The 27,533-nt window shown below is 43.4% G+C and overlaps 1 protein-coding gene across 12 annotated transcripts in view; it reads right to left on the reverse strand.

Moving 5' to 3' along the window:
* EPB41L1 (erythrocyte membrane protein band 4.1 like 1) overlaps positions 1-27,533 on the reverse strand; it is a 694,213-nt gene that overhangs the window by 148,376 nt on the left and 518,304 nt on the right. For all 12 annotated transcript variants that reach the window (XM_069652319.1, XM_069652320.1, XM_069652316.1 and 9 more), the window contains one exon: positions 23,334-23,421. In XM_069652319.1, coding sequence (XP_069508420.1) covers positions 23,334-23,421 — 88 coding nt within the window. The remainder of the gene's footprint in view (positions 1-23,333; positions 23,422-27,533) is intronic.

Raw genomic sequence — 27,533 nt, forward strand, 5'->3', positions numbered from 1 at the left:
AAGTGGTAAACTGGGTTGGTTAAAAATAAAAAAAAAGGATTTTCCTTCCTACAGTAGGATTGATTTCGACATTGTGTACCTGTTAAAACCACGTTCTTTGCTGCTCTTGAGGTTTTGATCTTTTAAAATCTGTAGACCTATTCGTGTTGCATAGCACGTAGCATTTATTTTAGCTATATTTTATTGTCATTTTAGGAGGAAGTTTTAAATATTTTGTTCTGCATCTAAATTGTATTTTAGGGAACGCCGCAAACTGAGCTAGCTTTACTTTTAGCTAACGCTGTGATTCACGTGTCATCGGCAGCCCACGAACCATTAAGCACATTAGAACTACAATTTCTTGCAAAGTTGTAGTTCCTGGGACTATTTAGCTTCATGTCAGGCATGTAAGCGCCGGCGAGTATGAGCCGGTTTGTTCCGGTTCGTTCAAGGAAGCAGGAAGCTATTACTTGACCACCATGGGAATTATTGAAGTCCTAAATGCTATTCGGATGGCTAGGGACAGACTGGATGCTAGGTTTTTGTCCCAGACTCCAAAGTACAAAGTTGCAAGTGAAGAGTCTATAGAAAAGATACATATCTTAGACGGTCACACCCCATGTCCTATCGTCCCCTCCGCTGAGGCCGAGCTCGAGGACCCGGTGGAGAAGGAGCAGGTAGAGGGGGCACGTTGATACCCTTTAAGACGGCAAAACAGTTACTGAGTGTGCTAACTACATGGGTTGGTACTCACCCCTCAATCACCACCCCCTCCCGTGAGGTAGTTTTCAAGACCCACGGAGAGGTGGGATTGTTTACGGGACGCGAGCAGCACAAGCGTACTGTCACACGTCAGAATCAAACTCCATTTCTGACAAAAGTGTGAATACCCACTCACAGCTACCCACTCACAGCTCATCGGTCCCAACAAACCAAGGAAGATTAAGGTTAAGCAAGCCTGAGTCTACAAGAGGTTAACAATCCTGTTATAGCTCCATCCAGCAAGCTGAAATTCATGTTGCTAAATACGAGGTCATTGATAAAACATGCAGCGGAAGTATCCACACTTATTGAAGAACAAAATTTGGATATTTGCGCCCACGCAGAGACATGGAGTCATGAGGCTGCTGGCCCTACGCTGGCATTAGCAGTTCCCCAGGGATACTGTTTGATAAGGCATGATAGAATGGAGGGCAGAGGGGGGGGGAGTAGCCCTTATTATTAAATCAGAATAAAAAATCTGGGAAAATAAGATTGATGGTAATTCCATACAAAGAGTGGAGCTTGCTCTGGTAAACGTGCGTATTAGCGCCGAAAATACATTTAACATCCTACTGCTAGGACGTTAGAGTAGTGAGTGACCTGGCTGTTACGCTCACCTGATATCCCTGGGGGCGTCTGGAAGCTCTGAGATCTGGAACCCTGGATGTGTAGTTGCCCAGTGCTGAATAATGAATGTGCAATTACAGAAGGGAGGATTTGTGATAGCTGTCTCTAATGGGTGAATCTCCCACCTCCCGCTGACCGATTCCCTTCTCACTGGGTTCTTTTTTCACCTTAGTTATTTGTAGGGTGAGCTATCCGTCTTGCGTTTCTTGTGCAGGTGCGCTTGACATTTGTTGGCGAGCTGCCCGAGTTGCTTCACTGGTGCAGTACGCCTTCCTTGGGCCCAGGCCTGCTTTGACCCCGAATCTGCTGGTAGGCCTGTAGGTTTGTTAATTGTAAGTCTTTGTTCAGTTTATGGTGGGAATTCGTTGATGTTTTTATTTCCTTCTTTTCAGGTGCGAAGGGCTTGATGCTGGCATGCCAGATGGAGAGGCATGTTTCTAGGTAAGAGAAAGCGCGAAGCACAGCGCCTTTATTGTCTTTTAAAGCTAACCTGTGTTTTCTTCTTCTTCTCCTCACAGGCCGCTGTGGTGCTGCGAGTGGATGAGAGCGCGATGGAAAATAGGTCCCCGGAATCCATTAAGGTAAGTACTGTTGCGGTTGTTTAATGTTGAAAGTGAACCTGAATATGTATCTTCCTTTGCAGATGTTGCTGTGGTGCTCCGGATGGAAGCATGGCGTAGTGCGATGGAATTCAGGTAAGACTGATGGAATTCGATGTTTTGGAAGTACGCATTCTAATATTGTTTTTCACTTTCTCGTTATTGCAGGTCGCAATGTTCGAACATCAGCTGTGGTAACGGTTCGCCGGAAGTCCTTAAGCTAGTACTCACAGGTGAGTGATGTTTCTTCTTCTCTCGGTTTCCAGAGATTGCAGCCCAGTTGAGATGCTGAGTGCTGGAAGGTGTTTTCTCAGGTAAAACAGAATAATATTGTTCTTGCAGGATTACAGGAAGATGCTGAAGACCAGGAGCTGGACACGGTGAGCGTCACGCTGCTGGTTGCAGAATAACACGAAGCATGTTCTGCAGTCAGGGTGTGGTTTATAGAGCCCAGGTAAAGTAGTACCAGGGAAAGTAGTTCCAGGCCTGCCACACTCAAAACACTACACCGCATGGCTTGGTTCTTAGAACTAGACTGTGTGGGTGCTTCCATGTACCATGTACATAAATGGGAGCTAGTTTGAACAGTCACATTGCGAGGATGTTATTGATCAATCAAATATACCAAAAGATCCAAAAGTGGATGGTGGCAAATGGTTTGGGACTCAATAGTGCCAAAACCAAACTCATGATATTTGGCTCGGACACTAAATTGCAGAAGCTGGGTCCAATGTACAACAACTTTACCAAAGATAAGTGTGTTGTTGAGGTAAAGAGCAAGGCTAGGCATTATATTAGACAAAAACCGCAATATCAAGGCTCAGGTGAACAGCTTGGTTTCTTCCTCTTCCTACTCTATCAAGCTCTTGCGCCCTATTCGGATTCAGATCTATGAGAAAAACACTGAGACTCTGGCCAGAGCTATTATCGGTTCCAAATTGGAATAATGTGTCAGCCTCTTGGCAGGTATCACCATGACAGATTTTCACCGCCTTCAGGTTGTACAGAATGGGGCAGTGAGGGTTATTAAAGGACTTAATCGCAGAGATCATGTGTCGGAGGTGAGACGGAGCCTGCACCTGCTCCCGGTACAGGTAAGGGTGCGCTTTAGGCTGCTGCTCATTACACACAAATGTATAAGGGGTAAGATGCCATCCTATTTAATGGAAGCCATCGTGCAGAAACCTAGCACTCGTCTTCTGAGAGCAGACAATACAAATATGTTGAAAACGTTGCGTTGCAACACTAACAAAGCACGCAAAGGAGCCTTCAGCATAGCTGCCCCATTAGAGTGGAATGAATTGGCTCCCGCTCTTAGAAACATTGCCTCGATAGAAGATTTCAAGAAGAAACTAAAGACCTTTTTCTTAAACTCGTCTAGTTAGCCATTTGCCTTCACGCACCCATTGCTTCAGGAATTATGTTTCTGTCCTGTCTTTGTTTTATGTCTACGCCCTTAAGCCGTTGCGTACCGGAAGTGCCTTACAAATTGATCAAATAAATAAATAAAGGAAAATCCTTTTCCAAGATGGCCACTATGGAAAGGGAAGTGGGGCTCCATGCTTTCCATGGCGGCCTGCAGGAGGCGAAGAGAAGGAGCGGAAGCGGCAGCGGTTTCTGCCGCCGGAATAAGGTAATTAAGGGGTGTGGGAGGTGAAAAAAAAAACAAGGGATGTAGAGTGGGGAAGAAGATGGTGGCTTGGAACGTGGGCTTTCACCGAGGGTTCAAGCCCGCGTTCTGAGCCACCTAATTGGCTGTCTCCCCCGCCCAGGGTGCTAATGAAAGTTTCTTATGGTTGATTGGTGTGTTTGGCCAAGTGAAGGCCTGGACACGTAATCAACTCTCTCCTCAATGGCTGCCACGTGTTTAAGGGCAATCTAGAGGGGAAAATGAACTTGTGTTGAGTTAGTAATAATGTATTAATGCACCTATCAGTTATGTTAGGTGAGGAGTTTTTATACTGTGCGACTCACCACCTTACACCACCTAACAACACTGATCTTGTTTGCAGAGTTGAGTATTGTTCCTCTGCCAGAGGTATGAAGACCCTGGTCTGGGAGAGAATGGAAGAAGGCTGCATAGATGAAGTGAGGATATAGGACCAGAATGTTTAAATGCACATGAAAGATTTGCACAGGTAAGAAAGGGAATGAGGGGTAGGCATATAGTTTGTGATGGTTGGCATGCCTGTTGAGGCGGTGTGGAGTGATCAAATTATAGGACTAATCCGAAAAGGGCAAATAATCTATGCTCCTGCAAACAAGTGTGTTTGTGTGAGCAGTTTCCGGGATCACAGAGGAGCACTGAAATTAGTGAGTGATTACGGGAATGGCTTCAGATGTGCTCCAGTTTAACCCTTGAAGAGGGCAGTATGCAAGGTGTTACCATAACCTGTCATACCGTAGATGGGTAAATCCAGGATTACTCAACTGGTTGCCAGACGCTAAAGAGTTTAGATTGGACTGTGTGTATGACGAATGAGGTGGATACAAAGGTAAGAGAAATCAGGTGTGTAGGCAGTTGCTCTGTGTGCCAAACTTGCATATTCAACACCGTGCATGATGAGTGTAGTGGAAGGGAATAGTGCAGTTTTCTGATAATATAGTCTTTGAAAGTGTAGTCATCACACAGCTCATGGATCCTGTGTAGGCACCTGCATGTGTTCTATGACTGCATTTGCAAACGTCTGTGGCACTCTTGTTGCTTGTGTAGCACTTTAGGTCGTAGTAGGACTATAGCCAGTGGTTGGGAATGTTTTGGAGTTTGCAAATGTACGAAAGTAGATCTCGGCTGCATAGGAAGGCAACCTGGTTTCTTATTATTTTAAATGTTTATTTTATTACAAACCTTTATCAACATCATATATTTCCTTTAAAAACACAAGTCCTTTCACAGTTACATTTCATGTTGTAAAACAATCCCAAAAAAAATGTCCAACACGACCTAGATTGACCTAAATATTTGGCAGCACTTCCTGAAGGTACTTAATCAAAGCAAAAGTCAATGGAAAATCTTCTCCTGAAAGCAGAGCCGCCCACCAATCTTCTGCAGTGAGTGTTTTTTTTTTCATTTCGATGAAGCTTCAAATGTGTTGTGCAGCTTGTGAAGCTGGTACAGAACAGGGTCACATGTTTTAAAGATTCAACCACTCCCTTAGTTTGACAGAATCTACAGCTTGCATCTTTATGCCGTTGATTATAGAGCAACAGAACCTCATTAGTTGGATAACCATTTATCCTGAATATCAAAAAGGCTGCTCTGAAATTGGGACAGGGAAATCACATCAAATATTTTGGGAATTCGTTGTATGCCTTGGTCTCACGTTTCAGGGCATCATATAATCGCAGTTTGGTTTTAGCTTCTAGCGTTGATATCCAATCCTGCTGCCACTGTTTCTAATTTACTCTTTCTGGATTTGTGGCTGGAATGTGTTGGTCTTCCCCTAAGGACTCTAAAATGTCACTGCATCTTGTTCCCCAATAGTTCATTAAGCTCTCCTTGCCCCTAGCCAGTCCCTCCCTTAAGATGTAATATGGAAGCGGAGGATCCGGCTTCCTGCATTTACGATGCATGGCAAGAGTTTCCCAAATGACTCCAGCTTGCAAAGATAGCAGGCCCAACTCATACCTAATTAGCCTTGTGGGAATTCTCCACGATAGTCTTAAAATTGCTCTCCAAAACGACCCTTCAAAAGCGTTCCAAAGTTTCGCTGGGGTGCATGGGAATGCCTCCAGCCGATAGATTAAAGTTGGGACTACTTCTGATTTGTAAAAGTTCAGGACCGGGAGGATGGAATATTTCATGTATTTTCCATGCATTACCCGTCCAAGCGCTATGACATTTTTCAGTCTCCTTTTCAAGACCAATTGGCAGGGGGAATCAAAAATCCTAGTGCTTATAAATGAGCCCAGATATGAAGTGCGCAGGACTTCCTCTAAAATATCTCGGCCTAAGTGCCATCTGAAGGTTGTTGTTTTTTTTTCCACCCTTTTTTTCCGCCGGGACCCTAGAATCAAAATGACTGTTTTAGCTGAATTTATCTCTAGCGGATTTTCCTTCATGTATGTTTGTAGCGTTCGTAGTTGGCATGGTAAGCCTATGGGAGTCTGGTCAATCAAGACCAAATCAGCTGCATAAAGCAGTCAACCAACTCCCTATTACCTATCTTTGGTGTGAAAGATCTGGGAGTCTTCAGAGTGTTGGCCAAGTCAGAAAGGAACAGATTGAATAAGGTTGGGCCATTGGACAGTTCTGCTTCATGCCTTTAAATGTGGGGATGTCTTTGGTTAACGTCCCCTACATATTCAGCCAAATTTGAACATTGGTGGAAGTGTATAAAACCTTCATTGCCTCAACCAGATCAGATGGGCATTACCACGATTTTAGTTTTGACCAAGAATTCCTCTGTCTACACTGTCGACCACCTTCTTCAGGTCGATGAAGACTAAATACATCTTTCTCTGTTGTTTGTATCCTTTCCACTTTAGAATGTTCAAAAAGGAACAAATTAAGGTCTGCTCTGGCCCCTTTCATGAACCCCGATTGAAGTGGTCCGTTCTATTCAATCGATTCATCAATTTCTGGAGATTAAGCAAAATTACTGAGGCATACAATTTACTAAGCACATCCAGGAGGGCAATAGGGCAATAGTTTTAAGGATCCGCCCTATTGCCCCTCTTGAATATCGGGACAACTATTGCTGATTTCCACGTAACAATACATCTCGGGCCTGCTTGATCATTGCATAAGTAAGTCCTCCCGGGCCTGGAGCTACCGAAACATTTGCCTTTTTGATCAGACATTCCAGATCCAGAATGTCACAAGGAATCACCCAAGACCCGTCAGATTGTTGTGATGTCAATGGCAAAATCTGTGCATTTGACACAAAAACCTCTCATTAGATTTTCACCTATTCGATTTCTGCAACCATGTTAATCAAAGAGCTGATTGGGGGGAAATTCGAGCATTAATCAGACACCAAATTGGCCTTAAATCCTTTATCATGATTGCTTTTAAAATGCTTTCAGATTCATTCTGTAACATTTACGCCCTATAAGAGAGCAGCCAATTCTTATATTTTTGTTTCTGTGTTTTTGATAATTCAGGTTTGTGGTCTTCACCGCGCTGATTAATTGATCAAATATCCCTCCACAGTTTCTGTTTTTCCCGTGCTATATTCTGATCGAATGTATGTTTTGGGGTGAAATTTAGTTTGACAATTTCCGTGTGTTTTACCACAAAATCCAATAGAAGCGGGGCTCAATTTATAGTGAATTGTTCATGCATCATCTTTTGCTTAAGACCCCATTGTAAAACAAACCACTGGTGCAGGATTCATGCGCAAGTGGTTTCTAACTGATGACATTTCTAGCTTAATTTTCAATTCCCTTTTTGTTGTCTCAAACCCAAAGTGCAGACCCGTTTTAGGAGGGCATTGCCACTGCTTCCTTTCTCCAAAATGTCCATAGTTTGGAATTTTTCTATCAAAGTGTATGTGGCATAGAAATAATCCAGGACCTTTGCTTGCACTCCATTCGACCAAGTCGTGGAGCAAGGTGTTGCCTGAAATTTGCCCATTCAGCATATGCAGGTCTCTCACTCGCATGGCCTCGTGCCAGTGTCATGCTTTTATTAGGCCTTTAGAGGAGACCCTGACCCCACCTTTAGACCCATCTATGGTAGCCACACATGGGGTGTTCAGATCACCGCACAACAATATCAAAAGATCACTGACCTGCGCATACCTCTCATCAATGGTCCCTGTTACAGAATGTATAAAGTCCTCTGTCCCAATAACCCGGGGGTTCCAATACACATTTAAATAAGGATCCTCAGCCGTGTGTTATTGGGACCAAGGTCAGATTGCAACAGAAGTGCCTGCACAAAAGGGTTCGGATTTCCCCCTTCCACGGCTTCCCACCCATTCCCGCTCTTCACCAACACGAGTAAACCGTAAGCTGGTCTCCCTCTGAGACCCCTATCCACTCGATTTAAAGACACGCTATATCCGTCTGCCAACTCGAATGTTTGCAACCATGTTTCCTGAAAACAAAGAACATCAAATTGCATCCTCAGCAGTTGCTCATTTGCAAAAAAATGTCTAAAACCGAGAGTGTTCCAGGAGCAAATGGACCATTTATCGTCCTTAGTGGAATCTGGTTGTTACTTCTATTTCTTTTGAGACCACTTTGATGAAGTTAAAAGGGGGTTCTGTTGAGAAGTTGACACTTCAAAGTGGTTGTCCACAGCTTCCATGATCCTTCGTTTTTGTCCACCATCTTGGTCAAAAGTCACTTTTAGCTGACCGAAAAACTTAAAGGAGTCAGCAGTCTGATTTTCAACCAAATCCCTTAGCGAATTTGTCAGATTATCAGGGCCTCATAATAATACTTCGTGTTGTGGTTTGTCAAAACTATTTTCTTTGTTTGACGAATTTAGACTATGCCTTGTCGTCCCATCCACCTTAACATTCAAAGAAGGATCCGCAAGTTCAAAACCTAGTGGCAGAAGTAAATGTGCCACTTCCAATAAAGATGATTTAATCGCACTTTATCTGATTGAGTCTCTGTCAAGTATTCTTTGATTTTTATATCATTTGTATTGATAAATCTTAGTAGTGGGACATGATGGAAAAGTCTTAGGATGTTTGCTTGGTTCAGAATCGGAGCATAATCTGTCATTAATAGACGCTCCAAAAGGAGAGAAGGAACACAGGCTGTGACTTTCCCTTTTGTTGTTGATGCCACTAAATCCCCATGAGTAAGAAAAGACAGTTTATCTCTCACTCAAACCGGCTGTACAGGGGGTTTGCTAGAAGTATATCTTAAGAATGGAGTGAAAGATGGTTTCTGAAATCCAATATTAGTCGCATGGAATTTTGAGTCAGCCAATAATCGCTTTTCTTCCAAGGTACGAAATACAGGACCCAAGTCCCTTAAGGCACATTTATTGGTCTTCTCCCATAGTCGAACACAATTTAAGAGAATGGTGCCTTATTTCTTCCAGCTTTGTCATTTACTGATCCAGTTCTAATGGGCAACGGGGGTCTGTCAAAGGATCAGGGAAAAAGGCTACTTGGGTTTTATTTATATCTAGCAAAGAAAGCTGAATAGCCTGTTGGCGGTCATCTGGGAGCCCTCCTCTTCATCTACTGACATACATGTAGAGAACTCACAAGACTCATCCCTCTGCTCAAGGGGTGAGGTCGGTAGTTTGTGGCTACCAATACCACCTTCCATTTTCGAAGGCCCATCTATTCCGAAGGCTTCCTCTGAAGTATCTACAGTCATTTTGCTCCCTAGGGCTTGTTTGGTAAAAGCCGATGGAGAGGATAAATTACAGAAACCTTTTTAGGCTTCATTAGATTTTCTGTATTTTGGTTGAATTATGTTTTTAGATGTCTTCTGCTGTAAAGGGCTCTTTATCTCCCTTCTCACCAACTTCCTTTTCTTTCTGCTCTGGAACATCGGGAATAAAGTGTCCAAACCACCGATCACCCCCCCCCCCCGAGTTCAGCCCTCAAATTGCCCAAGGAGGGTACTTCAATCATCACCCTCTCTATTTCATCTGCCATTGTTCCTTTTTCACCAAGCTAAACCACAGATATTGGTTTATCAGTATTTTTTTGCACTTTAGTCGGTACTGATGGGCCTTTTTTTGGCTGTGGGCAGATGGAATAGCCAATTAAGTCAATAAAGTCCACTGGTGTGTCTACAATTTCTTTAGGGCCCTGACAAGCCGCCACTTAAGCTAGATCACAGTTTGGAGACCTTTCTGGTAGGGTTAAATTCACCAAAGTTGATCCTTTGGTCCTTGTGCTCTTTCTTTCATGCAGGAGCTTTAGAAGGGTGCTTAATAGATTTGTTTTGTCAGCTCGCTCAGCTTCTAAAATGTCCTGCAGTATCTTCTATACACTCGAGGAGGTAGCTGTTTCATTGTCCAGTCTGGACTGTAATGATGTGATGAATGATTCAATGTAGATCATTTTCGTATGAATTCATGGTGAGGAGAGTCGATTGATCCTTAAAAGATTCATTCATCAACTCATACAGTTTAATAAATGGTGTTAAAGTAATTGTTACAGCTGACATAACGATAGCTTGAGAGTGTGCACCCACAAAACTTGAATCGTGTGCCGCATCTTGGAGAGTTGTAGGAGAAAATAAATCCTCATCCAATGATGAAACAGAAGAGGAGGATACAGAAAATTGTTTTTTTTTTTGTATACACTGAAAGCGGGTCAACCGAGAAGGAGATTAAACAATGTTGTACATGGGCAGTCTGCTCGGGGCACACCTCCAACCCTATTAAGTGAATTCCTGCCTGTTCCTTGTAAAAAACAGTATGATCATTGCGGGTAAGATTGGTTTTATTGAATAGTTTGTTGTTCAGGGTTACGTTGCCACTCTTGGTCTTTTGATTCAATTCCTTTTTGATCCCTGCAATGTCTTTGACCAGACAGGCCACCAGCACTGAAGGAGTTACTGTTTTATAGTGGGGACTCCGTCCAGGTTATTTGGCTTTGGGAGAGCAAAAGCAGTGTTTGCTCATTATCTGCTGGAAAGGTTATAGGTGGTAGCACCTCTTATCTACTGTCATTTGCCTAATCAGTCCCATTGCTTTCCAGGTTGGCAGAATTATTATCATGTAAATTCTGACAAGCGCCTTTATCCTGACATGGCATCTACCCTTGATCCGAGATCGGGGAGAAAGCAGATTCTAAAATGTCTGCATTAGCAAGATTGTTAAGATTGATCATTGCAGGTGAGTGATCATCAGCTGGCACAGTACCATGACTGTCGTGTCTGTTTGCATAGATGTGAACATTTTAGTTATTCATGCCACTAGAAGGGGCTCAGACATGAGTTGCGATGATTTCTTTGTTTTCAATACACTGTTTAAGCCAGCACACACTGTGCCGGCAGTAGAGTCCCCTCTCCAAGTGTTAGCGTCTTTCAAACCTAATTCCGAGTTGGGGGGTTTTAGTTTCTACCATTCAGTAGGGTTGACAACTACCTGACATGCATACTTTTTATTGGGGGCAAGCCTTCCCTCTTCTAATGAACGGGATTGTTATCTTGTTCTTGGGAGGGACGGTTTAACTGCATCCAACATCTGCTTTTCTTGCGAGCCGTGAATGCAACCAAAACCTCTTAGTCCAGGCTTGACAGTAAGAATGACAGTGTCAGATATCAAGTTTCATTGCAGTGTAAATCGCGCTTCTTACCCCTCATTTGAGGTGGGGGCTCCCGGCATCAGCTCCTTCCTACGGACCCCAGGGAACACAGGAAACACTCCCGACACTCTGCGACTCTCTGCGTCCGGACAGGGGGTTTTCACAAGTTGGCTCCACCCTCTAAGACTCCATAATGTGTTAGACAGCAAAGGACTCCACACAGGAAATACTTCCTACATTCCGCAATGGGAGATGGGGTTTTGACGAGTTGGCTCCACCCTCCACAAGCAGCATCGAAAAAAGACTCCACAATGTGTTAGACAGCAAGGGACTTCACACGGGAAACGCTCCCAACACTCCCCACACCTGATTTCTTTAATTCATCACCAAAAATGAGGGAGAGCCAAATGAATTTAAGAAGAGGCTTCAGTGCAGCACAACAGGGGGCTCCCTCGCCTTTTTTACCTGGTTAAAGGAATCACTGACAATTTAGCGGATTGGTGTGTTACTACAGAGTCAATAACACAATACAAATTATACTGCTAGATGAACAAAGAGGAGAAAAAATGGCGATTGTTCCAATGTATCTTTGCAAATTTCCAAGTGTGAATTGGAGGAAGTATTTTATAAGGATACTTTTTAACTTATGGAATAAGTTTTACATTTTATAAGTCTGAAAAAAAACACCGGAATGGGAATGCTGTTGTGGGCTATGTAGAGATGCAGGTGTAATTGAGATGTTCGGATATCCTTATATTCAATGCCCCAAGTTACAGGAAACGGGAGAACATTATTTTAGTGGTTTTGTATAGGATTTAAGTGCTTAATCTAAAAATTATTTTTGGACCCATATTTTAACTAGAACACAACTGTATTTAATATTGGCTACTATTCGATTTGTTTTATATTTATTTCCTAAGGATGAATTAAGAATGGTATAATCAATTGGAGATTGTGCATTAAGTTGTGTTTTAAAAGCCATATATTTTTATTATGATGTATTTAGTTTTGTATGTGTAAGCTTTATTTAAAACCAATTCACAATTAAAAATAAAAACAATTAAATGAGCAACGTTGATAATGATGGATAATTTTAGGCTGTGATGTAGGTATTTACCCATTGAACTAAACTCAAAAATTAGCAGACCAAGAATAAGAAAGGGCTATTTTGAAGAGACGGTTTACAAGAGTGGGTGCTCGTGAGGTATAGTGTTTCTGTGGGCCTGCCGTTGGCCATATAGTTAACATATTTGCCTGGTTTGGCAACCACTGATAATACGCTCATGGAAAGAGCCTTCTGTTTAACCACAAGAAGAAAGATGTGGAAAAGAGTATGATATCAAGATGACTATGAGAAGAGGGTGAAAGTGCTGATCTACTTTCGATAAATAGTAAAGGTGTGTTCTGCTCTTTGCAGTCTTGGTGGCAGGATGTGTATCTTCTTCAGAGGTTTTCTGATCCAATCTTGTTTATTAAGTGCTTAGGGTATTGCAGATTTCATTGATATCTGGAACTATTGCTGTTAAATAAGGAACCTGTTCGGTTGATGTAAGTGTAGAGCTATTGCAAGCTTTTCCTTTCAATCCATGTATTGACTGAATTCATATTCCCAATGATTTCCTTGTAAAAACAGACTGACTGTTCTTCTCAGTTTGTCCTCTGTTTCTGTTATTCTGGCTTGTATTATGTGTAAATCACAGACGTAAAATACATGTCAATGTTTAACTCCTCTTACTAATGATTATTGGTTTTCTCTGGCAAAGCTCTTTATTTGTATGCAGATATCATCGAAACTTGAAATATTTCCAAAATTGTCTGGAGTGATTGGTGATTTGCCAGTAATTTGTCAGTGGAAAGTGTGCCTTCTCAGAGGTCATTCACAAAACATTAATTAGCATTATTTGCTAGACCATATGATCAGTGTATGCATCTTTTGATTATGGAAGCCACAGCACACGCAATTGACCTATACACCGTGATTACCATATTTGGGGAAGCCAGCTGTATAATTAAAGATTGAATCTGCCATGCTATGCATGGCTGTGATCCCATATTTGAAAGAATACACTCACATATTTGTAGCCCACTAGCTATAGACATAAGATGTACACCAAGGGATGATTTTTGAATGATAATGAATGTAGATTGGTTCCTTTTATTATTATTTTTATTATTTTTTTCCTGATTGCTCACGTGTACAGGATCAAAGAAATTCATCAACCACAAAAAGTGGAGGAACAACGGCATTATTTCTATTTGGCAGGATCATCCGTTTTTGATTTCCAACAAACCACAGGGGCTTAGATTTCTGACCTACCAACTCTGAGAAATTTTGCAAGCCATGCCTGCAAATTTATTTAGATATGTGCTTTGTGCTTTAAAACTATTTGACGAACCTTCAATCCAAAGTGTTGGCACCTAATTGCTATGCACACTTCAAAACATGAGTATCAGAGAAGTAGAATCGTGCTGGGCTTTAGTTCATTAGGAGCAGGGACTTTTTCAGAAGCATGTTGCTCTGCTTCTCTGACACTTATTTTTTCAAGTGCGGAGAGCCATTAGCTGCCAAAACCTTGGATTGAAGGTGAAATTAAGAATTTTGAAGATAGACATTTTGCGTCTTGAGAGGAAGATTCCTATTGTATCAGATTTCATGTTTTTCATGTTGTGCTTAGTGCAAATACATGGTGGAATTTCGAGTTTGGTCCATTGAAAGTGAAGACAAACACAATTTAGAGTCAACAAATTGAAGACTTCACACCCTGATGAAGACCAATGTGCTTTTACGTCGAAACATGTGTTGGCAAAGATCGAACAATATCAACGTGTGGAGAATACAATCATAATTTGTTTGATGACTGTGTTCGAGTATTAGAACTGTGAGGTTAAATAAAAATAATATCAGTAATTACTTTATGGTATTATTGGGTGTGTGGCGCATTGGACAGACACCCCCCCCTTCTCACTCCCAAAAGCAAGATAGACACAAGGTGACCTCCACATAGGACGACCCATCACCATTCCCCACTTCCATCGCCCTGTTCCCTGCATCTTTCCTCTGAGAGTCGTCGAACCAGAGAAGATGGATGAAAGGCAAGTTATACCCCTGATCGTTCTTACTTTTGTTGTTATGCTTTCCTGTCACCATTTTGAGGGTCTCTGACACCTTTTGGAGCCTAGTCCATGCCATGTGAAACTTAGAAAAGAAATAAAACAAGATCTAAGAGCATCTCTCAGTTATTGGATAAACTGGTGATGATCGATCGTTGCTAAAGACAGAGTCACAGATTGTGAGCATATTATTTTTTAGAGTAGGCTGGGTTGTGAAGAATCTTGTCATTTATAACCATGTGCTTGATGGCCCACATATACAAATGTAAAGATAGACACAGCCCTGTCTAGGGGATAGAGTGATGAAACGTTATGGATACTAATGGACAATAAGGAATTCAATGGGAGAAGCGTGTGAATTAAAAGGACCCCAAATTACTGCCCAAAGTGTTATGAGTGCTTAAGTGCTCCACAAGACCTGTATTTTCAATGAGGTTTCAGAGGACAAAAGACAAGCTTGAACAGTCTATCTCTGAGTGAATGGCAATTTCCTTAGGGATTCAGCCCTTGTGACCTCTTCAAAACTGAACAGAACAAATAAAAACATTGGGGTGAAAGCATTCCCTCCCGAGTGTGAGTGTCAGCCTTCAGGGTTCTCTAAATTGATTTGTGTGATTAGTATAGTAGACTTGATTCCGCTGGCGACTTCTTCGCACATTTTTGCTCCTATGCACAGAAAGGCGTGGCACGAGCCACCCCCGTCTTAAGCAGAAGCAGTCTATGTTGGTGGCCTGAAAGTTGTTAGCAGTGTTTTTCTTAGATAAAGGCCTTTCCTATCGCCCATGCTGACAACATTAAAGTGGCTTCTGCTGAAGGCGTTTTGGGGTACACATCACTCAGTGGGTTAAAGAATAACCAGACAGTCCTTGATTTTTTGCCTTCTCAAAATTTGTAAAACGACCTCTTTCCAGGAATTTACGTTAGGAAACAAATTAATCAAAAATGTTGCAGGTCTTTCTTGACTGCCACAGAGCTATAAAAGGCATTCTTTTTGTGGTGCAGGTCTCCTAGCAACACGATGTTGCTCATGGACAAGGCATAAAACTCGGTTCCTGCAGACTATAAAGTGAAAGCGAGCATGCTCGCAGAGCCTGTGACGTGTCATTTATTCCTGCCAATTGGAGATCTCCGATTCTACAAAGATGGGACGCACTGTCCTATGACTACGAGCGGTCTTCGGGCGTTTCTCTTGGACATGTGGCTGCTAGACGATGCACATGAAGTATTAACTGTCATTGCATGCTGCTTCAGAGACATGTGAGGCTGCACTTAGCATATTGTGGAAGCACCTGCAGGTGGGAAACCACATCTTACATGTGCTAACTATGCCATGCGTATGAGACATTACCTTGCACTGGATGGCATTCCTGAGGCACTTCAGGCTGCGCTTGCAATATGATGGCTTATGGTGACAGCACTTTACCTGTGGTGACTATGTGATTCACATGAAGCATTATCTGGCATAAACTGGCGTTTCTGAGGCATGTGAGGCTGCAAATAGATATGATGGCATTCAGGAACTGTGCATGTAACGCTGCACCTGGCATTTGGCGTTTCAGACAATAGGAATTGGTGGTTGCACTTGGCATGTGATGGCAGAAAGTTCATATGTAAGGATGTACCTTTATCTGATTATATCTGGCATGTGTGGCCATAAAATGGCAGTTTCTGCAATTAGGTGGGTAAACTACGTATATTAGGGCAGCACATGGGCATGAGATGGCAGCAACTAGACACATGTGACTGCACTGGCATATGAAGGCAGTGCCGTGGGAAGGGTGGATTGTACTAGATGTCTCCCTGTCATAAAATGTAATCATTTAAGTCGTGTGAAAGAAGTGCTGTACTTACATACGTACGAGAAATCGGCTTCTGTCTGCTTTAGAAACTATTTGTTGTTTGTTTAATCTTGAACTCATTTAAGATTTTGTTTACATCCGTAATGTTGCTTCCAGTTCTGTCAGAAGGGCAGTGCCGGATTATCCATTAGGCCAAGTAATCACTGGCCTATGGGCCCCACAACAAAAGATCAAAATAAAGTAGTGCAGAAAATTAAACACATATTAGTGGATAGTGTGCGCGGGGGGACGACTTACGACTGCCTAGAAGCCGCCACAGGTCTTAATCCGGCACTGCAGAAGGGTCAAAGGTCTTGTGAAGGCACTCCCTTTAATGCCACTGGTGTCAAAGTTCATGTGCCGTCACATCCTGGGAAGTCACATTTTGTGTGATATCACTTCCGCCTTCACTAGTATTTAAGTGAATTGACATGTCTGTCTGGTTACCTTCCTGCTACTCTTAACCTAGCGGCCCTCAGGTGTGGACTGGCTGATTCAGAGCTTTGGAGATTTCCTGGTGGGCCTCTGCACCCTGGGCCTCTTTTGTGTGGTTACCAATTATATTTTAAAAAGTTCTCATAGGAAAATGGTTGAGCTAGCTCAAAATGTGTACTATGGGACCACTTTGAACATTATTTGATATGATATGATATGGCATTTGTAACGCGCCTATTCACAAGTGTTTCAAGGGCCTCTTTTGGCTCCCAGTCCACCCCTGGCAACAGGACGCTGTGCCCATGGTAATATTCCAGCATGCGCAGGCTCTTTCGTGGGGCATCGTTTGAGGAGGAACTATTTCCTCAATGCATAGCTATAGAACCTCCTTCCTAGCCTTTAACCGTAGTAACAGGAATCCACAAGGAGCCCACCGCAAACACCCAACGTCAATCTCTCCACCTGTTGAACCTGCCCTGATTGTACTTTGTTTATCATAGCATCTGATGAACAATATTTATGTTGAAATGGACATAACTCTCTAAAAGTGACAAATGTTAGCAAGGAAGGGGTGACAGTGGCTCTCTCTCAAGCTTCTGCAAAGGGTTGCCGCGCATCGAGTGCAGATGCTGGCTATCACTGCCCGGCTCTCCTTGGTGAGTCTCTCACACAAATAACTCAGGCTATGCTGTATTTTAATGGCATTAATTTTAACTGCACAACATGAAATTGGAAATAGATTGGAAATCAGATGAATACCCACTAATTAAGATGATTTGCAATCACGTGACAGAAAACATTAAGCAAAATGACGGCAAAAGTGTGGTCTGTCTACCAGATACCGAAAGAGACTGGCTTTTGGGTAGTGTGAAATGTCTACAGTATATTTTTTAGAAGAATGACAGCAAGTATTATATAGTGCTTCATGACAGATTCTTCTGGCTTTTAAGTGCTGTATTAACAGCTGTTTTTCTAATTACCCAAATAAATGGTTCTCTATTTCTCTACTTTGGAAGGATGAAGGGCTGAGTTCACTTGGCTGAGATTTGATCTTGTGGCCCATTCTTGAAAGGAGCACTTACCCGCTGAGCTATCCCTTAAAGTATTTCGAAGTATGGAGCCTCCAAAATATCTTAGTATGCAATCTTAAGGGAAACTGTGCTATAGGGTTCAAACTTGGGAGACCACAAGGATAGCTATGTTCTTATAGAACATACTATAGATCCCACTCCTTCTACATCCGACTACTTCTACTGTTCTATATTTTCTCTCCTGTTCCTTCATGCTTCTAAATTACGTTCCAGCAAGTGGTGTACTTAATGATTCTCTAGACATGCATAGCAACACTTGTCACATTCCCCTTATATTTAGCAGCCCCATACCATTAGAGAAGGCACACGGTACGTGGATGCGCCATGCAGGGACGCGCACATGCTTTACCATGTAACTGAGCCTATGTGAATCGCGGATCACTGCAGCGCTACTTTATTTTTATTGTTTACGTCCATCTCTATCAGAAACGAATACATTATTATTTTTACATTGCTCTTTCATAAAAGCACAAATGAATTACTTTTATTTACATTTGTATTTATACCCTTGTGTAATTTGTTTACCTAATTGTTTCTTTTTATAAATGTGATACCTTTATATGTAGCACACAAAAAGCTTAATATAACTATATGCACTTAATAAATAAAAAAAGAAACTAATACAAATACAGAACTTCTATTTGTTTTTATGTGTGTATATATAAACCAGAACCAGAGTGCGCCCCTCACCCCCTTTCTTTCAGTAAATGTTTCTGGGAGTCCCGGGCTCCAGAGGTGTCGGCACCGGAGAGACACATGCCTCTACTCAGGAGAGCCACACTGCTGGATTTCCCCCCTGCCCCCAATTGGGGATTTACACTGTGTAATTGCAGGGTGAGTTGGTTCCTGGCTACTTGAATTGACTACAGCAACCAGAATTCCCTGAGGCCATAATTGGTACTAACCATTAACACCTGAAAAGACTGCCTCCCTGAAGATCGCAAGAGACATGAAAGCGCTTGGAGGAGAAGATCTACTGGACTGTGGGAAGGTACACCAAGCTGGGAACCAGAGTGCGCCCCTCACCCCCTTTCTTTCAATAAATGTTTTTGGGAGTCCCAGGCTCCAGAGGTGGCGGCACCGGGGGGACACATGCCCCTACTAAGGAGAGCCACACTGCTGGTTTTCCCCCCTGCCCCCAATTGGGGATTTACACTGTGTAATTGGAGGGTGAGTTGGTTCCTGGTTACTTGAAATGACTACAGCAACCAGAATTCCATGAGGCCATAGTTGGTACTAACCATCAACACCTGAACAGACTGCCTCCCTGAAGATTGCAAGAGGCATGAAAGCGCTAGGAGGAGAAGATCTGCTGGACTGTGGAAAGGTACACCAAGCTGGGAACAAGAGTGCGCCCCTCACCCCCTTTCTTTCAATAAATGTTTTTGGGAGTCCCGGGCTCCAGAGATGGCGGCACTGGAGTGACACATGCCCCTACTCAGGAGAGCCACACTGCTGGTTTTACCCCCTCCCACCAATTGGGGATTTACATTGTTTAATTGGAGGGTGAGTTGGTTCCTGGATACTTGAATTGACTACAGCAACCAGAATTCCCTGAGGCCATAATTGGTACTAACCATTAACACCTGAACAGACTGCCTCCCTGAAGATTGCAAGAGGCATGAAAGCGCTCGAAGGAGAAGATCTACTGGACTGTGGAAAGGTACACCGATCTGGGAACCAGAGTGTGCCCCTCACCCACTTTCTTTCAATATATATATCTTGGATTTTGAGAGCAAGTACCCAAAAGGGCATAACAGAGATGAAGAGATGTACACCGTTTTGGGCTAATGTATCTAAGGAATTCATGTGTCAAGAGTGTTATTTATCTTTCTCGATTTTATGATTTTTTTCTGTTTTTTCAGTGTATAAGGATTCATGTTCTCCCTCTGAGCTTGGGAGTTTACTGAACAATATTTCTATCATGTATGGACAATTTTGATCTTTGTACCCATAACCCCTATGATTCCCTAAGGCTAGTTTCCTTAAGGGTGTTTTTTGGTGAGAATTTCTCTAGTCTTAGTAAGGGTTAAAAAATATGGTGCTAACGTTGTTTGTAAGACCCCAATTGGGGGTTCATTTTTTATAGTGGTACACTTTTGGTGAAATTTTAATTACTTTTGGTGAATTTTACATGTGTATGGTGAGAGTAGGCAATGATGAGGAAATGTGTGGACATAATTTATCTTTTTTCTCATGTATTTTAACTAGCAAACCAAATATGTCCACTTAGACTGTTAATTGTGGATCCTCTGTTTTAAATCTGTTTTAAATCTATTGTTGCAGGCCCTTTATCAGTATGTAGATTAGAGTAATATTTGACATTTTGTGTAAATGGTTTGTATATTGGGTAATTACAACCCAGGATCGATATATGACTGTGTCCCCTATGGTTGCTAGCACTAGGCACTTTAATGTATGGACATAGGAATATCTGGAGCACTATGCACTTTAATGTATGAACATAGGAATGTCTTTAAGCAGATTAGTATGCTGCACTTTATAGGCACTATGCACTTTATTGGAATTGCACTATGCACTTGATTTTGCAAGTGAAGCTAAAGGCATGATATCTGTAAAGACACAAAAATGTTACATATGACATTATTAATAGCTACAAGCATGAAGCAAAATCAAAAGAAATTCATTGCTTCTTACTTATTCCTGCACAATGCATTACCCCACTAACAAATCGTGCAAGCACTAAGCAATTTCTGTACATGTCTGGGGTAATTATTGAAGATTACCACTATATCTTAAACAGAGGTTTCATAGTGAAAGAAGGTGGACATTTGGGCAAATAGATGCAATTGCAAGTATTTAGTCCCTCTTCTATGTTTATGTTTGGTTTTGCAGAGATGGCCGACAACCGGTCACCACACCAAGGAATCAGTCCTCTTTCTTTGCCTAAAACCATGCTACATGAGCTATTTTAAAGGTTTGGAAACATGGATCACCTGTTGTGATCAAGCGGTGAGGAAACCACGAAACGCGTAAACTCCGCTATGCGAGGGCCCTATGTTTTGGGAGAACCATGATGCCAGTGGATTTCATGAGCCATATGTTGCGCGCTTTTATCTAATAAAGACTACTTTTTGATACTGGACACTGGTTTCCTGAAGTAACATTGTTTGACTGGGGGAGTGCTTTCCACGAACTGCAGAAAAAACAGTCTTTTGGACACATATATATATAAAACTATATAACTATATATATAAAACTCAATGAAAATGCGTGCTATTGTTCAGGGAAAGGAATATACATATTGGATCACGCCATGCACCATTGAGTGGTATAGTTAAGTCTGCCTGCCTCGTGCACTGTTTATTGTGTGCCGTCCTTGACAGGGTAGATAGGGCCTACTGCTATAGTCCCATCAAAGGTACAAGCAAGGCACCATGCTGCTATTATTCTTTCTTCATAGGGTGACTTTAGTGGGGGGAGCAGGGGGTGCCGTGAGACTGGTTTAGCATTTCATGCTTTATGAATTCTGCTCCTTGAAGCCCACATCAGAGCTCTTTTGCAGAAAGGCATCAAGCCAAAACCAGAAAATCAAAACAAATTAGTGAAAAAATCCCACTAGTGCATTGGCCCACAGTAATTGACTATATAAAACACAGAGCTTGCAGTGTCATAGCACAGAAGCTTTTTTTTAAAAACACCAAAAAGCACTTGTTAGACATCCTTGCAGATTAAAATAATGTGTGTTCTTGTGTAGTACTTCATGCCGCATTCTCCATGCTTCTAAGTGCAGGCATAAGATGTCTTGCCCAGTTGAATGATGCTCTATCTGCACCATCTACAGAGGTTAGATAAGAGTATGGGAGCATGTAAGCTGCCACATTAGTGGGACAATGAGACTCAGCTCATAGACTCAAGCACTAGCATGGGATAAACTAATGTCTAGTCATTTGTGGGGATCCGGGCAAGGGTGTTTGCCGCATGTTGTGAATAATGACAATCCAAGGGGGAAATTGCTCCTGACGGGCAGTACACATTTTGCAACCTCGGCTGTGGCATGAGGGCACTCTTTGCTGCTTGAAAGGGCAAAGGTGCGCCCCCTGCTGGCGGTGTATAATGCAGCCTTGTGCTGCCGCAGAGATGAACTGCTGGAAGTCGCTGTCCCACAACCATCCACATGCTATATGACAAAAACTAAGGCTCTGAAGGGCCACACAACCTGAGCAGGGGGAGTACCTCACAGGTACCTGTAAGGGTGAAAGTGGGGTGGGGTGGGGCAGGGACTATAAGGCACTAATGTTCAGCATCAAGGTCATGAGGATGTTCGGACACTCACCTCCGCAGAGAATTTCGGTGTGTTTGGTGGAGGGTAGTGAACTTCCAGAGCCAGAAAGGGTAACACTCACCAGGTGAACCCATGGACTATGTTTCCTTGACATAGCCAGTGGAAGGCGATCACAGCGGCGTTCATCAGCAGACACTGGTGACTGTTTGCTACGCATGCTGGTGCACCTTCTCCTTGGAACAACATGAGATCCTTTGCATGTGTGATTGGCAGTGCCCCTCTCCAGCATCCGCGCCAAGTAGTGTATTCAACATTTAGAGGGGGGTCTCATATAGCTGCATTCTCAGGCTTCCCATCTCATCAGTCCAGAGCTGATCCAAAATGCTGCCACGTTGAACAAATAATCCCTGGTGTCCTGATGCCCTCTTTTACATGCCCCGTTCTCTGCTTCCTGCAGAACAGTTCCCTGCAACTGCCAAGTGGGCGCAGCCACTTGCTCCAGCATTGGCGCATCTGACTATATACCCGTAGTTCCATCGGATGCCCATAGCCTTGTAAACTTGGCGGGTGGTTGAGTCATGCCCCTCGCCCCCCAGTGATCATGAAGCAGTAGCACAGCAGAACTCACAATCATGCATCCACCATGAGCCAATCGAGAACAACACTTTTGGATGTGTGATTGTCAAACTAACAATGTGAAAAGAGACAACGTCCGAACACGCAAGGGGGTCACAGGTAAGATCAATCATCCGAGAGAATCAGGAAGGCACAAGCACAACTTAGAGAGGCAAATATCCAGGAACTGTTAGACTATAAGAGAGAGATGGAGGCAGAGAGATAAAACAGATGGGTGCTGGTGGGTAAAGAGAGAGATGGTCAGCTGGAATAGAGACAGCCCCAGAGATTGATGGGTTGTGATGGTCTTGGAAGATACTTGCAATCTTCCCGTTTTTTCCTCATAGCCTCGATTCCAAGCTTTTGCAGTTCTGCGCCCTCCTGTTCTTTTCACTTTGCTTCTATTTTATGTCTTTTTCGCTGTCACTTCTTGTTTTCTTCTCTCTGTCCTTTTTCTGTGCCAATCATGCCCTCCAACTTCCTCTCCTGATTAACTTACACTTTCTATCTCTTTTACACATTTTCTTCCCATTATGTCCCTTCCACATGTTCTTTTTCTCCCCAGATTCCCTCCATCACACCCACTAATGTCTCTACCTTTTAGTTACACTCCCAGATGCTGTCTCTTAATCTTCTATCACACTCACTCTTCTGTTATCTTCTCTGACATTACCTTCCACTTGCTAGATCTGTTTCTATCTGGCTAATTGTCTCTTTACTTGTCCTGCTTTGCCTCTCCCCAAGTGCATGCTCCTCCATCTCACTGTTCTCTTTCACCTACTCCTCTTTTTCCATTCTGCCCCACCGCCTCCCATTGTGTCTGGCCCTCCCTCCCATTCTCACCAGAGCCGCACCTTGGCATGATGGAGGTCCACGCCGTACATGGAAAGCTTCTTGGCGTTCTCCAGGAAGTGAATTTCTGCTTCACCGGGCGTCATCCCTCTGGGGAGGAGAAAGAGGAGACAGAAAACAGTGAGAGTTTGATCAGGAGAAGAAATGGTTGCAACTTTCTATTGCTCTTTTCTTTTTCTCTATCAGGTGGTTGAGCCCTTAAGAACTGGGGCCACAAAGATGGAGTCCTGTATTCTCCCAAGCATTAACGTAGGCATTATTGATAACACGAGGAGCAAATTGAAAACCCTTGTGTCCTCCGGGCCTCCATCATCAGGCTTCTTACTACGGTGCCTGTGTTTGTTACAAAATACATTTTTCTTTTTAAAGTGCTTCCTGCTGGATTCCTCCCGCTTCTAAGCATAGTAATAACACGTATTATTGCCAAATTTAATAATATTCAGTTTATTAACTGGAAGAATGAAGGCCTTAGTTTGCCCTGCTAGGGATTCGAACTTGCAAAGTGCAGGCTTTCCCACATGAGAGGAGCGAACTCAATCCCCCTGTCACAATGAGCTCCTACTGACTAAAGTGCAAAGCAAGACTGTTGAACTTAACAGGATAATGATTCAATTTGTTTGGTGTTGTTTCCTTAAGTTCATATTTTACAATGTACATCTTTTTTGAGGGTTCGTCTTTATGTATGAGTTTTAACAGGGCCGTCACGCAGCGCAACCTAGGCAGATGTGCAGGGAAGTGTTGAGATTTGCATATATTTATATGTTTCAGATAATGATGGTGGGTTGTAACAGAAAACTCGACTGGAGTGTGGGAGAGATAGTTATAAGTGACACATGGAGGGTGATTGAAGCAGGGCAGGTGATTAAGTTGGCCATACAGAACTCTGACCTTATCTTGGATGTGTGTCACCAAGCCACTTGACTGTTGCCTGCTTGCACCATAGGGTCACTGACTTCTCTCGCCTCTGTGTACTTCGTACTCCATGAGCATAAGGGTTTCTACTGCCTCAAAGATCGGATCTGCAGGGATCCATGTTTTCTTATTAGAGCCACAGAATATTGATTGATGTTACGAGTGCTCCCACCTCTAAAATCATGGGTGCTCTGTACTCGGAGTTTCACGTATTGTATATGGTGTTTGTAAATGCCACGTTCCCCTTCAATTGGTTCTCCTAAGTTCTGGTTTCAGGATCACCCAAGTAGCCAATGGTGTGATACGTTCCCGACCAATGTGCTTGGGCAGGCTAAGTCCTGGTTAAACGATAGAGCACATGAGGACTAATCCCATTTGTGAATTTGTCAGAAATCATGTGTGCTCTTGCAATATATGGGATCAAGGTGCTGCCCAGATGCTTCACCCATAATACTCCTGAGATCTAAATGCTTCTCTTTCAGTTCCCTGGGTCTAGCGAATAATTACAAACCTTCTTACCTGTGTATTGTTCAAAGCTCCCCGAGTCACCTCTCTTTCCACTACTTAGGCTTAGAGTAAACTTAGGGACAACTTAACTTTCCATTCACGGAGATGACTATTCCTCCCCACATATCGAAATCGGGTACTGTCAGTTGGAGCAACATTTTTGCATATGCATTCTATAGAGTAAACAATTCTTCCATCCATCGGTGGTGTCATTGTTAGGCTAGGCACACTTATAAATTCCACAGAGTAGCACAATTTGCAATGAGGCAGAGAGGAGACATAGTACAGGATATAGAAAGGGGGAGAGCGCAGGGAAATGAGGATGGCCAGAAGCAAAGCTGAGAAAAGAGGTAAAGCAAAGGAAAGACTTGGGCATCCTGCTTTGAAGTCTACTAACTGCCACTTACCTAACAACTGCCACTGGCAGAACTCTGCTTCCCCTCCGCTGGCTCCACCAAGAATTCTGGCTCCCGTCCTAACTAGTCCTTATACACTCTAACGCATATAAGTAGCTGCACTCCCCGTCCTTGATTGGCTGAGCCCACTGACTGAGGGGAGGTTTGGGCAAACCTTGCATTTAGGTGTTTGGTCCACTCTCCTCACTAAATGTTTCAAACCTGGGCCCGACTATCTCTCTCTTATGTTTTATTCATCCTCCCCTGTGGCTCATTCATTAATCAAATTATTTCACCCTCTCTTTGTTTAGTATTTGGCATTCTCGGTTCAGGGCTCCAATTGGAATGTCACCCTCCCACCACAGACACATGCTTGGGATTTCAACCTCAACTTCGTGTTTTTGCTAGCAACAGCACCATGGCAACATGGAGCCAAGTTGAGAGATGGAGGCCCCAGCTTGGTACTATGAGGCGCAATACGAGTTTGGCAGTGTGGGAAAAAAGTGGAGGTAATACTGTGTTCTTCAATTTTTCCTGCACAGCCAAACTACACGTTTCGCCAGTGTTACCTCCTGCGGTATTACCGGATGGTAAAGTTGAGAAGTTACCTCCAGCATTAAGCTGGAGGAAACTCCCTGACCTTACCTCCAAAAATCACTGGTATCACCATCTGGTAATACCACCGAAGGTAATACAGCCAGAAATCCCCAATGGAGTCGGGATTTACACCGGCAAACCACCACATGTAATCAGGTGGTAGTCCCACCAGAGGGAATACCTCCAGTGGTAATGCTGCAAGTGGCAATACTGCCTGACCAAGTGGCAGTATCGGTAATTCCATTTGCCAGTATTCCGGTGGATTTACTGCTGGAATACTGGCAAACTCGTATGAGGCCCTATGTTGGGAATTTGAGCATCCCTGTTTATGCCTATTCATGGGATTTCTACTTCAGAGCCTGGGCATATGCTTGGGATTCCTCTTCACGTGTGGGGCATTTCATGGGACCTCATATGCCCAGTTTCTGTCAATGATGCAGATCGCCCGCTCATAGCTCTGGTTTTGCTCCTGAATTATTTTCCTCACATGAGGCTATCCATGACAATTGCCCACTTCAGGCAGGGGCCTATGGTCAGGAAGTACTGCCCTTAGTTCAGGGCTGAAAGTGTCCACAGCCTCCCCTGCACTTGCCTACGTGCCGCTTCGCTGCCAGGGTCATGCGGTCATGGTTGAGATGCGGCTTTAAGGGGGTCATGGAAGCAAGTGTGTGCTCCATGGCATAGAGTTTCTCTGCTGCTCCCCGGTGCTCCTGAACACGGTTGCTACTCATGGAAACATGGCCTCCACTTCAGCACCACCAGCCCTCCTAACTTTCTACTTCTTTTCCAGCGCTCCACAGTTTTGGTGGCTGCTCCTGACATATGTGGCCGCTACGCTCAGACCATCCAGCTCACTGGTCCTGCCTCCTCTTCAATCTTCCTTCCTCCCACTTGGATGTCAGTTCCTGATAGATGCTGCTGCTGCCATTTCAAGATTTCCTCTGCCCCTCCCATTATTGCCTAATTGCTGGCAGCTGTTCCTATCCTTTGCAGCCGCTGCTTTCCTATGTCTTCATGTCCCACTCTGCCCAGATATTAATAGTGTTATATGCACTACCATTGTAGGGTGCTATTCCCCACCTCCTCAGTCTTCCATCTTGTGAGTCCCTGGGTTCAAGCTTCGGTGACCTACTGTGTTTGCACAGCTTTCTACGATTTGATTCTGCTTAAGTACTAGTCTGGTAGGACTCTGCTTAGGAGGTCCAGAATCTCAGTTCTCCTTTGCTAGGGACTTCCCGTGTCTCTTTTCTGTTCTTTCTCTCTCCCTGTCCTTCTGTTTCTCTAAAGTCCTACCCCTGGAATAAACATTGTCCAGAATCCATATAACCATCACCCTTCAACTGTGCACATGTTTCAGTTAGTGTTGCTGCCTGCAGGAACTGCCCAACCCGGTAAGGGCTCGGAGAAAGGGTGCTCTCGGGGTAAGGGAGGTTGTTCGGGTTCCAGGACCATTCCCTCATTGTGTTTCCTTGTCTCTACAGACACATTAACTTGCAGAAATCCCACCTGTCCTCCTAAGTGCTACCTTCAGCCGCTAGATGCCTTTCCTCCTAGTCCAAGGGCATTCCTATTGGTGGTTTAGGTCCTTGGGTACACTTCAGCTCCTTGGTTTGAGAGGTGCTTTCCTGCCTGAGGGGCTGGACTCTCTTAGCAGTGATCACTGTGCGACCCACAGTGAATTAATCAGTTTGTAAAAGAAAGCAAGTGTAGCCGGAACATGGTCCGAGCAAGGAAGGAGACCGAGTTCTCTACTTCATATTCTGGAACACTATCAGAGAATCTCCAGTATCC

Source organism: Ambystoma mexicanum, chromosome 3p (genome assembly GCF_040938575.1).
Source record: "Ambystoma mexicanum isolate Mex_15411 chromosome 3p, UKY_AmexF1_1, whole genome shotgun sequence".
NCBI classification, from domain to species: Eukaryota; Metazoa; Chordata; class Amphibia; order Caudata; family Ambystomatidae; genus Ambystoma; species Ambystoma mexicanum.